This window comes from Thalia democratica, chromosome 3 (assembly GCF_965202585.1).
Source record: "Thalia democratica chromosome 3, ktThaDemo2.hap1.1, whole genome shotgun sequence".
Taxonomy (NCBI): domain Eukaryota; kingdom Metazoa; phylum Chordata; class Thaliacea; order Salpida; family Salpidae; genus Thalia; species Thalia democratica.
The window spans coordinates 48,185,553-48,197,479 of NC_139167.1; the positions used below are offsets into that span (position 1 = coordinate 48,185,553).

Consider the following 11,927-nt stretch of genomic DNA (forward strand, 5'->3'; position numbering starts at 1 on the left):
TTTAGAAAATAATCAATTTTTTTTGTAAGTTTAAACAAGTTTAAAATATTTGAATAACTCTAAAAATAAACCATAAAATAACGTTTTGGCCTGTAATTTTTCAATTTTGATTAGTATTTTCTATGTTTTATTTTGTAAAAGAAATTTTTTCTGAGTTTTTAAGTTAAGTAAGTACCCAGCATAATGTAAAATTAAAACATTCAAAGATTTACTTAAAAAAAGTGTATCTAAAATAAACTACTTACTCTAATTTGTAGTTATACAGAGAAATTTGCTCAAGTTTTTTTTCTATATGTGTCGAACACTTGGTTTCAATATTGCAACGTTCAAAACAGAGTTTTTAGAGCTATTTCTGTCCTGGAAAAGACATTAAAAAAGGTATCCGTGGTGTGCGACTCAATAACCGAAAAGTCCTTCGTGCACCAGGTCCTAGGACCAAATGTTTTAAGCATTTTTTTGTCTTTCAATAAAACAATAAACTAAATATTACGATGCCTACGCCATCAGGCCTTATAAATAATAAAGCGAAAACTTGTATTACTAACTAGCAAGTATTGTACCTTTGTACAACTGCAAATCACATGAAAAAACTATTAATAATTATCCAACAACAGAAAGTTAATATCTGATTTTAGAACTCAAAACCTGACTAAAAAGTATAATCTTGAAGTTTACAGAATAGGGGTGGGCATCTTTTGTTTACATGGATAGTTTTCAAACTTTAAAATAAACAGGTTTGCTATAAATATTTTAAAAATTTTCTTTAGGTTTTTTAATTTTTCCAGGTTTTTGAAACTAAGAGTGTCTTAAATAGAATAAAAATATTGAAAAGATAATGTGATGCTACTTTGAATGTGTTTAATGATAAATAAAATTCGAAATAATACAAAAAAAAGTTTTGTATGATAGATTTTTCGTTTCTAATCTAAATTTAATTATTTTTCATGAAAAAATTGTCAAAAACTGTAGATTTTTTTGAAATTCCAAATTTTTTGCCTAATTTGTCAAAATTCCGGTTTCATGGAATCCCTTAAAAAAGTAATGAAGTAATTTTACATCGTCTAGTTTTAATCTTCTTACAACATCATATCAACATAAAAATATAAAACTTTAGTTTGTTCTTTATTTTTAACTTTTAAAGCAAAAAAGCGACAGTAAAAGACAAAATAACTCTGAATCATAAATAGATATAGGTAGGATGATAAGTTCATTTCTTTAAACTAAACTTTTTCTTCTAAGTACAATCAAAAAGGTAGCTTATGCTATAAATAAATTATAATTTTAAATTAAAAAAAGTCTAGTATAAACTAGTAACAGTATGATGGCACCATTACAGTTTTGTATGTTCATACTGATTCATCCACAGTGGTATAAGTGTTGTAATAAAATCATTGCACGGTGCAAAACAGTGCACGACATCACAGAGAGTCGCGTTGACTCAACATAAACTCGTTTCTCTCTTTGGTTAGAAAGCATACGACGCTTATTCCGCTGGAATGCCAGATCGTGCTGACATTTTCAACTCGAAAGGGTATGTGGAAGACGACGTTCTTGGGAATGACGTGAACTTTTCGCGGGTTTTCGTTGTTCACTCTGAATTGGTGGATCCATACGGGGCAGTTGAAAGTGTTGGCTTCTGATTCGCTGTTGTTATAAGTTTGAGATAAAAATCATAAAAACTTTATACATGTAGAAGGAATTTTAGATTTTTTTAAAGACAATTTATAACTTAAAAATGTAGTGTACTAAATCAAGTTTAATCATTAATGTAACGATGTGTAAAGTTTAGGTAAAATGAATTCAACATGCAAATAAAAAGTTTATGTACTCATGGGTTTAGAACCTTACGCATCGTGCTAATTACGCCACAGAGCAATACATTACCTCTTGTGTTCCTCTTCGTAACGCTGGTTGTGCTTGATGACGGTGGCGGTAATGGTGGGGAGCGGTGATTGGCTGATCCCCTGCGACTTGCTCATCACCAGATTCACCGGATCCATCTTGGAGTTGAGGAGGCGCATCCCACACAACTTTATCTTGTTCCAGTACTTGTGCTCGGCTTTGTTTTCCCTTTTCTCGTTGTTAGGATCTTCGTTTTCGTCCTTTTCCAACTTTTAAAAGGCGAAGTTAAGTCAAACACGTGCACAAAACTTGTAAATAACTAGGTTGAAAATAAAGGTGACATCTCAAAACTTTATGACTTACACTTATTTTGAATGTGTATGAAGTATGATTTTTTTTTTGTGACACAATTTATTAGTTTTATTATAATTATTTCTTTTTTTTTAATCAGTAATATTTTGAAACATTTGTTATTGGACAACAAAAAAAAACTTTAACACAATTTAAACTAAAAGAGAAATATAGATTAATCAAGTTAAATACTACAAGAAATTGCTAAAACTTTTTAATTAAATAACAATATTAACACAGATAACTTACAACTAAGTTTATGAAACAGTAATTTTAGTAAGTATTAAAATATAAAAAATGTACAAAATATTACTTCAAATTTCACATGATATTTAAATGGATCTCCGTATTCTAGTCTTGAAGTAACTGCAATCATCGTAGAAAAAAGAAGGTCAGGTCTCGTCAATGCACTCAAGTTTATTGTGTTTATTAAGTCGTCTCTGTTCTTTTTATGGTAAAAATTTTTAACGCATACTATTTTGATAAATATAACTACCTTCCAAAACTGTTAAAACAAAGTTAAGTGTGTAACCAAAAAATATTGTTTACAAGTAAAAGATAAAATATTTATATACATCAGCTTATCTCCATAAATAAAGATATTAGATAAGTTTTTATACATTTCTATATATACGAGGTACGTACGTAAACAATTGTATCATCCTTAGCAGAACATTTAATTACCACAACCCTTAAGAAAATTAAACTTTTTAAAAGATAGTAGTTTTATAATATTAACTTTGCTTGTGTAGGCTCGTTGGGTGCTAGAATCAATGTTAAACTGTTGTGCAATTCCTTCGGTATATTTTGCTACCAAGTGACATCTAAGTGGTAGAATCGCGACAAACGTGGACAAGGGTAGAGTCAAATGAAACTTGAACAGATCTGCGTTGTGCTTGCGCCAGCTAGTGCATATATTGTCGTTTGATATGTCCTCTATCATTTCGTATATGGTAGGAGTGATCTTAATACAAAAAACTAAAAACAACAATTTTTTAAGGTGGATTTAGTCAAAATATTTTTAAGCATTTTAAAACATTGCGCCTTATAAAATTCACAACTATTTTAAGCATACTTAAAGTTAACTAAAAATTTTGTTTCAAGGTAAAATAAAAATGCATATAAATAAACTTTAAAATACATCTATAAAAAAATTGAGAAAACTTTGTGTAAAACAGACTTAAAAAAGACATGATTAAAAACATAAACTAGTTTTGCTTGAAACGAAAAAAATAAAAAACAACTTCAATAGATGAGTTAATTGCTGATAAGACGATGTTTAAGTCGTTAGTGACAAGATTCACAATTGTATTGATTCTTTTGGCTTCTTCAATGAAATATCGTGACATTATCGGGTTCTTGATGTCATTTGTTTCAGTTAATGGCAGTGCAGTCACAATCTATTTGAGATGTATGTTTTAAAGCTTCATTACAAGAAAATTAGTTATCATAATTTTAAAAACTGCTGAATAAAACTATTTATAACTTTAGTGTTTTTTTTATATAACGCAAAATGATATAAAATAAAAATCCAAAATATTTTATAAACATTTTAAGTTATCTAATACAAGTAACAAAAAAAACTTATCGTAATAATAACTATTACAAACATTAATTTTGTAAAAGATACATGGTCGAAATATTTTTAAGCCTTAAAAAAAGTGTTAAAAGTCCATAATAGTGTTTTCTAAGTTGCGGTTATTGTGCAAGCATTTCCTAAACTTCCTATAATTTAATGTTTATGTACTGTTCAAATAAACTAAAATGCTTGAGATTAGAATATATGATTGAGTTGCAAAAGCTATTCTATTTTATATTAGACCGATGCAGAGCACTTCAGATCTTTGAGAGGTTTAGCTTACGTTTAAATTTATCAGAATAAAAATAATATAGTACTTCGACTTGATTTGTGAATGTTTTTATGTTTATTGTAACTGAGCTTAATTTACTTTTTTAAATGTTATATATCTACTTATTTTAGTCAAAATTACTTTTGTGTAACTTCTTTGTTTTAGTTTTTGATTGGTTTAGTTGATCTAAAGAAAATCTAATCATTATATTTATGTCATCGTGTCAAATCTTATAAAAGAATTAAGATACTTCTTATATGCAACTAAACAGACCTAAGCTAAAAAATAATTGTACTAAAAAACAATTTTAAATGAAGTTATAGCAACTACTTTTGAAAAGTTAAAACTATATAAATTTACAAGCTTAAAATACACAAAGTTAGTAGATAAAATAATTAAAACACTTATAAACTAACACTTTTTAGTAGTATTCGAATAATTTTGTCAATTTTATTCAACGCATGTTCTGCCAAAAGAGTTTGGTCATCACCTTCGACAGGGTTCAACGCTCTTTTGAGCCGAAATTTCTCGTAACAATATCGCAGCCTTGCCCTCATAATTTTGCTTCTGAATGCGAATTCTGGCTCGGAAGCACCGTTGTGCAGCCCTAAGAAAAGAGAGCCTGGTTTCTGAAGAAAATATACTTGGTAACTTTACAAAAACATTGCCTGGTTTTTTTTGCAGTTTCTTAACTAAAAACTCAGCTAACATTTATGAATGTTAAACTAAGGTTTATAGAAAGTTCTAAATTTAAATGTTATGACCAATAGGTATATCTAACGTATTGAATAAGATTAGTATATTTTTTATTAGATACTGAAATAAACATGAAACAAACCGGTACGATATTGTTGTAAATATCAGTATTAAAATTGACGCTTTTTTCAACTTTCGATGAAAATATATAAGCCTCTTTTGCCAAGTGGGTTATCGATTGATCATTTATGACATTATATTGAGATAAAGATTTGGCAATCTGAACTTCATCGGAAGATAGGAAACATCTGGAAGCTATTTCATCAAACAAATCGACATCCCTGTTATAGCAATTGTTTGCATGATAACTTTCTATTTTTAATTCACAAGCAAAAACAACAGTTTCAATGTATTTATGTACTACACATATAAAGCATCTAACGCAACATGAACAACAAAATTAAGTTCTCGTACTTTTTGTTAACAAATATAAACTGTACTTGTAAAATACATTAAATAAATATGTTTTTATACAGTCGTTTGCAGATGAACATCGAAAAAAATTATTGACAACATTTCACTGCTTGTCACAGCTTTTTTAATATAAATCTTTAGTAATGTTACATGTAAATATATTTGATCTAAACGTTATAACTAAAAAAAATCTAATTGCCAAACAACTCAAGCACTTTTGCGTGGCGAACGTCGACGACATGACATCGTGAACGAACAGCCGAGCGTTCTCGTAACTCAGCGTGGCGGATCGCGAGGTGTTGAACAAGGAAGCCATCGCGAACAAGTCGGCGTCGTTAAGCCGGTAGGTGGCGTCGAAACCCGATTGCACCTGACCGCACCTGGTCACAAGCACAGCGTGAAGGAAGGGCAGGAAAGTGTTGATCCTCTTCATTGTGGTCTGCGTGAACATTCAAGTTTAAATTTAGCTGCATTTTAAACCGATGGTACTTAAAAAAAATTGTTTTTAAAAAGTATCAGGCTCACAAAAAACTGAATCGAATAATAATCTAATAATAGTCAAAATAAATCATACACTTTTTACTTTTACTGTTCAAAGTTTTACAGGTAAAAAAGTGGCTATTTAAATGTATGGTCAGATAAACTAACGCCCAGATCTTCTTCTCTTTCTCCCCTGCTTCTTACGAAGCAAGCGGGCAGGAGGTGGTTGTGACGGGAGGGTGGGAACAATGAGGCGTGGTGGTGCGACATCATCAGGTATTTGTGGCTCGACTTCACCATGCTCACCAGCGCTGAGGTGCTTCTCAGCGAGCAGAACACGCAGTTGTGGCTGACCGCCAGCGGCAGGCGAATTTCCGACGAGTCGTATTCGTGCTGCGTCACCGAAATGAACAGGCGGAAGTTCCGGTGGCAGTAGAAACTGCGTTCGCGCTCGAGGCCGAACAATTTTTCGTAACTGTCGTCATGTTCTTGACCAGTCTGCTGTACTTTATTTACCACCGTGACTTCCTCGGAATCGTACTTGCCGTGTTTTTCGGTGTTACTGCTATACTCGCTGGCCACTACCAAGTCGTTGATGAGATCGATCAGTTCTTGAGGCCATTCTTTCAGCAAGTTCATCTCGGACAGGTGCAGCCAATGACCTTCGAGTGCGCAGTTTTTTATGACTTCTATGAGGTCACAATCGTCGAAAGGAGCGGATCTTTGTAAAAAAATTGATTGCTTAATTTAAATAAAACTTTTAGATAAATTTTTCAAGACCACCTTTCGATGAGCTGCATTTTGTGCATGTTTGATGCGAACTTGAGTTGAATGGAAGGTAACATTACACCTAGTAAATTTCAAATAAAATGTACAAAAATATTATTAATAACATATAAGCTTAAAAATAAAACATACTGCTAATTTCAAAATCAACGTCAAAAAAATACTACTGACATTACAAACTTACCATTGTACTCGTGGCTGGAAATTAGAACGCACGGAGTCGAAGGCTTCAGCCTGGGAATGACTGCTTGAATGTTCGACTCGGCATCCTCAGTTATTTCCATCAACCCCAAATGAATTTCGCAGTAGTCTTGCACCAGCCTGCTGAAATGGTGAGGTCTCAAAACTGCCCACAACATCGCGACATCCTTTTGGTTTAAATGCTCTGCAAATAAAGGTTTCATGAGATCAATACTTTTTAATAATTAATGCATGTATAATGCATATATATGTTTTGTAATTCCTAAGGTACTTAAAAAAAAAAAAAAAAGCTGGTAAAAAAACCTCTTAAGTTCTTCTCAGGGATCGTGCTCAAAAAGGGGCTGGAGCACTTGAAATATTCTTTCCACTGACGGGCGTTCCTCTTAATGCTGGTCGTGATGCCATTAAAGTTGACTCTCTGACTCTCCAGGAAAACAATTCCTTCCCACTGCTTCTTTCCGATCCACGGAGGATGATGGTCCTGATTGTAAACGTAATCTTTATAATCCAATGCTATGTTGAAACCTCTATCTTCAAAGTCTTTATCCTGCAAAGATTTTCGTTTTTGAGTTTACTTAAGTTTTACATTTAATATTGACTTTTCTAGTATTTTGATGTTAGTTTTAAATTAAACTGTTTATTAAGTTGCAATTATAAAATCAATTATATCGATGACAGTCATTAAAGTAAAGTTTTTTGATGAATCTTTAAAAATTATTTCTTTTTTATAAATTTTAACAAATAGATCCAAAAGACTATAGAAACATAAACAACTAACTTGTTTAGTATGTTGAAAGTCGAACAAAACAATCAACCGAAAAGTAAATAAAACACAGATCAATCTTCGTTTAGAAGCAATTATAACATTAGCTTGTGATTAATTTATTTTTGAGCTTGGAACTGATAGATCATACAGATTAAAGTTATATACAAAAAAACAGTGTAAAGGAAGACCGTATTTTATTTTTAACTTTCCTATACTCTTGTTTATTTTTATTTAAATAAAGTTAACGTTAATAAAACTATTCTACTTTGAAAATTTAAAATATTAATAAAAAATAATTAATTCACTAGTACAAATGAATGACGCTAAATTTTAAAATATGTTAATAACATACAATGTTTTGAAATTAAAGTGTCACCGTAATCGAGGTTGTGACTATAAATTTTCGAATAAATTTATGCAATGATTGATACGTTTTGTTTGTTATTAATTGAACTAAACTTTATGAACTAATTTCACAATTATATTAAGACATATTCCGAATAGAACTAAGTCAAGGTTACTTAATAAATCGTTCAAAACTAACAACTTTAAAACCTAGCAACTTGTTTTCACTTAACTATAAAAAGATTTTTAGACTTTTAAAAATTTTTCTATATTTTTTACAGCCATCTTGAGTTAAAAAACGTCCATCTTAATACGTCATATTCTATTAAATGTCCATTTTTTTTTTAAACTCTTTTCGACAAGATGAAAATAACAATACAATAAATGCTGGTTTTATCAGTTGTAACAATCACACTGTTTTGCATTGTTGTATTCATATTTTGCTGCTGTTGTCAAGAAACAAACTTAAATTCTTTTAAAGGCATCGCTCACAAAAGTGCAAAAAAATATGTCCCAGACGCGGTTAGTGAAGAAATAGACGGTTATAAAGGCGGTGTAAATGAAAACGACTCAAAAAGTTTCAGCGTTTCTATCACAAGCGGAAGTAAAGATCTGTATGGTATGTACCACAACTTTTTGATACGTGATAATACTAATCGTTCTCCTAACTTTTTTATCTAAAGTTCCAGGTTCAGAGTACGAAAAGCCGTCGAAAGATAACTTCAGCGCAATCAATTCAGTACTGAGCGATGTGCAAGAGAACAACGATGTTCCAACGACTTCAGTAAGACCAAAAAAGAAAATAAAAGCGAACAGCTTAGAAGAACGATTGATAGAAGAAATACAATCGCCGCCTTACTCGGCAGGAGCTGCATACTCTCACATGCTTTGCACACAATCATTGAACAACGAAGGAATCAAAAATTGCATTCCAAACTCTTTTACAGATCGAGGCGACCGCAATAGAACAGAAAAAAACAACTCAAGATGGATGTTTTCGGAGTTTATTTGGTCATGAATCACACGCAAATAATACCCTGTTAACTACATCAACAAACTTTTGCAAGTAAATACTCAAGTTTCTCCTTGAAAAGCATATGGTTAAACTAAAAGAAAATCTCGTTAACTTAGATGTTAATAACAACTAAGTTACTATTTATAGCTAAGAAAATTAAGGTTGCTAAGAATAGTACTACAATCCTCTGACTCTATTATTGTCATTCTAATTTAGTCTATGAAGATTCTAATATTTACTTAATATAAAATCTTAGTATAGACTAGAAAATAAATCTTTAATTTGATCTTAGTGATTTCAACGTATACTTCACTAACAATTTTAATAGAGAACAAAATACGATACTTTAATTAGATTAACATTACACTTACTTAATTACCTTCTACTGGTAAAACTTAAAGTATAGGTTCGGCACTTTAAATTTATTTTACAATGTTTAACAACAAGCGATAAAAAATAACACTTACACACATGCAAGTCAGAGCTTGATGGTTTGTTTGCAAGGCAATTTTTATTCAATGTATTAGCGTTTGTTTACAACCCTCAGCTATTCTTACTGAAGTCAGAGCCAAGATAGGACTTGAAGCGTATAAAACATCTAAAAATCCGCTTTGGTTGAACTACAATAGAAGTTTCTACTTGAGAAACGGTTGTTAAAAAAACAACAAAAGCTGGAAATCAATACCGTTGATCATATACACTTGCTTCCGTTTTTTGGCGATTATTACAGGAAAATAATTCACTGTAGAAGTGTAGGGGTAAGTGTCAGAAAAGAACAGCGTCACTTTAGCACGGGGTGACACTTTAGCACGGAGTGACACTTTAACACGGCGTCACTTTAGCACAGAGTGACACTTTAGCACGGCGTCACTTTAGCACAGAGTGACACTTTAGCACGGCGTCACTTTAGCACGGAGTGTCATTTTTGCTCGTAAAAATTTTAAATCTTTTAAAATGTTTATTTAATTATTGTTTAATTACCTAAAATAATTAGCTTAACAAACAAACAATTGTGAAAACTAGTTTAAACATAAAAACTTTTAAAAATATCGTCTTAAAAAAATTATAAATAAAGTTTTTACTATGGGCTTAAAATGAAATAAGAAAGTGTTTAATCTTTATATTTCTCACTTTTTATTTAAACCTTACGCTTAAAGTTTAGTCTTATTAGAATTAGTTAAAGCATTTTAAATTTTTTTAATAATTATAGAGCTTGTATTTATTGCTAACTTTATTAAAATAATTTTATATCGATAACTTTAAAGTTAAAGTATCAAAACATTTTTAACTAAAATTAAATAGTAAAACAAGTTAATAAAGTTTTTAAGTTAAATTTTGTTTAGTTTCAGGTAAAGCTTAAACTTGTAACTCAATTAAAGCTTGTTAAATTTTATTTTACATGTTGTTAATTCGTTTTTAGATTCTTTAAACAATACAGTACCTAATGTGGTTTAAGCAAAAAAAAAATGCAAAATAAATTATGTGCTAAAGTGACACTCTGTGCTAAAGTTTCACTCCGTGCAAAGTGTCACTCTGTGCTAAAGTGTCACCCGTGCTTTTCTGACCCGTCCCCGCTAAAATACAACGAAAGCTGAACGAATATATTCGCTAAAATACAATCTAAGTGACGTTCACAACTAGACCGAAACACGTTTTGGTAAACGCTTTTCGAGGTTCAGTTTGTTACTAAGTCAAACAATGCGTGATTCTAAAAAAAAATAGTGAAGTCTGGTTCACAAAGAATCTAAAACGTGCCTGCTAAAACAAAAGAGCGTTTGCTTTAAATGTAACGAATTGTAACTATGCTTGCCAACAATGTTAGCTAGCCGAAACGAAAGCGATAAAAGATGACCATGCAAATGCAAAGCGCACACGCTTTAAACAAAAAGCTGCGACGCTTAACTACGACGGAAGCTTAAACATTCTACTCAAGAATATTCAAAAATTGTAAAAAAAACTCCCCTTTCGAGCCGCGCTCGGCTTTATATAGTGTTAAGCTAGAGTAAAAAACTATTTTCTCTTTTATAAGTCTCTCGGAACAAGCAAGCAATGCTTACAGTACTAACAGTTTAGTAAAAAAAAGGTGCGTTTTAAAAAAGTCTCTAAATGGATTAAAGATATTAAAAAAAGTCTAAATACTTTGTCTATTTTCAATACTTTTAAAGCTTGTTTAAAATACATTAATGATATTAGCTGAACCTACAATCATTAAAAAAATATCTCTAGTTTAAAGAATAAATGTCATATGAAAGTTTTTCGGATAAGCAATTAATAAATATGTTTGTTTACAAATAAAAATCAAGAACCATGTTTTCTAATTAAAGACCCGAACAAATCAAGTTTCTTAAAATATAGCAACCAGAATTTTAAAAGTACAGTAGGGAAATCGATAAGGTATGCACCTTAAAAGAAGGCAATAGTGCAAACCTAACCTGAAATGTGTACCTTATAGTTTTGAGACAAATCTTACCCTTTCTACACCAAATAAATGCTAATTTCTGTTTATTTTTAATAAAAATACGATCGTTTCTACTTTATTTTAAAAGTTTTTTTTTAATAACTGTAAAGACAAAAACGTACCATAAAATTAATACTGATTAATAAATAATTTTTGAAACAGATAAACTAGAGTAAACAAAATAAAGTAAAACTATATATAATAGAAATAGTTTATTAAATTGAAAGAAATTTAGTAAACTAAAGAAACATGCAGAAACAAAAATACCGGATTACTTAAAAATAAAAGCAAGTTTTCCAAAATAACTTATGCAGACCGTTGCATTTACGGTACTATAATTAATTAATATTTCTTAGTCTTTTTAATTTTTATGCTTTGTCCACCAAAGCATGTTTTGCGTAGAGAAGACAGCAAGTCAAGCATTTAAAAATTTTTAATCATAACAATTTTTTTCTTAACTGCAAACTTTGCCAGAACTATATGTTAAAAAATTCTTTTAATTTCTTAACCGGTGGGCTCTAGAAAAGCTTTACAGTTTGGAGTCGATGGTAATCCGGAAGAGAAACTTTCAAATAACGTATAAAAATAGTATCATTTAAGTTTTATCAATGAGTATAAATATCGTACAATTTTCATACTTTATATAGTTCTATTGTATGACTA

At 30.6% G+C, this 11,927-nt stretch overlaps 2 protein-coding genes across 2 annotated transcripts; both read right to left on the bottom strand.

Annotated features, from left to right (window-relative positions):
• Positions 1 to 1,258: 1,258 nt before the first annotated feature.
• Positions 1,259 to 3,575, bottom strand: LOC145831980 (uncharacterized). Its single transcript, XM_082939337.1, has 5 exons — positions 3,438 to 3,575; positions 2,933 to 3,157; positions 2,507 to 2,638; positions 1,885 to 2,111; positions 1,259 to 1,644 (listed from the first exon to the last, which is right to left on the bottom strand). Exons 1-5 carry the CDS (start codon positions 3,540 to 3,542, stop codon positions 1,419 to 1,421), a joined length of 915 nt encoding a protein of 304 aa, XP_082795463.1. The 5' UTR covers positions 3,543 to 3,575; the 3' UTR covers positions 1,259 to 1,418.
• An 872-nt stretch (positions 3,576 to 4,447) lies between these two features.
• On the bottom strand, positions 4,448 to 7,092 carry LOC145832330 (uncharacterized). Its single transcript, XM_082939648.1, has 7 exons — positions 6,984 to 7,092; positions 6,664 to 6,864; positions 6,477 to 6,543; positions 5,862 to 6,414; positions 5,429 to 5,652; positions 4,882 to 5,080; positions 4,448 to 4,672 (listed from the first exon to the last, which is right to left on the bottom strand). The coding sequence occupies exons 2-7, from the start codon at positions 6,836 to 6,838 to the stop codon at positions 4,448 to 4,450; spliced, it is 1,443 nt and encodes a 480-aa protein (XP_082795774.1). The 5' UTR covers positions 6,839 to 6,864; positions 6,984 to 7,092.
• Positions 7,093 to 11,927: the final 4,835 nt, after the last annotated feature.

Excerpts from the sequence above, each read along its gene's own strand:
- LOC145832330 (XM_082939648.1), bottom strand. The coding sequence starts at position 6,838 with ATGTTGTGGGCAGTTTTGAGACCTCACCATTTCAGCAGGCTGGTGCAA. Across the intron at positions 5,653-5,861 it reads AAAGAGAAGAAGATCTGGGC|ACCACAATGAAGAGGATCAA; the intron begins GTTAGTTTATCT and ends ATGTTCACGCAG. Across the intron at positions 5,081-5,428 it reads TCGACGTTCGCCACGCAAAA|GGATGTCGATTTGTTTGATG; the intron begins GTGCTTGAGTTG and ends TTGCTATAACAG.
- LOC145831980 (XM_082939337.1), bottom strand. The coding sequence starts at position 3,542 with ATGTCACGATATTTCATTGAAGAAGCCAAAAGAATCAATACAATTGTG. Across the intron at positions 2,112-2,506 it reads AATATCATGTGAAATTTGAA|TTGGAAAAGGACGAAAACGA; the intron begins GTAATATTTTGT and ends GCCTTTTAAAAG. Across the intron at positions 1,645-1,884 it reads TACGAAGAGGAACACAAGAG|CGAATCAGAAGCCAACACTT; the intron begins GTAATGTATTGC and ends TTATAACAACAG.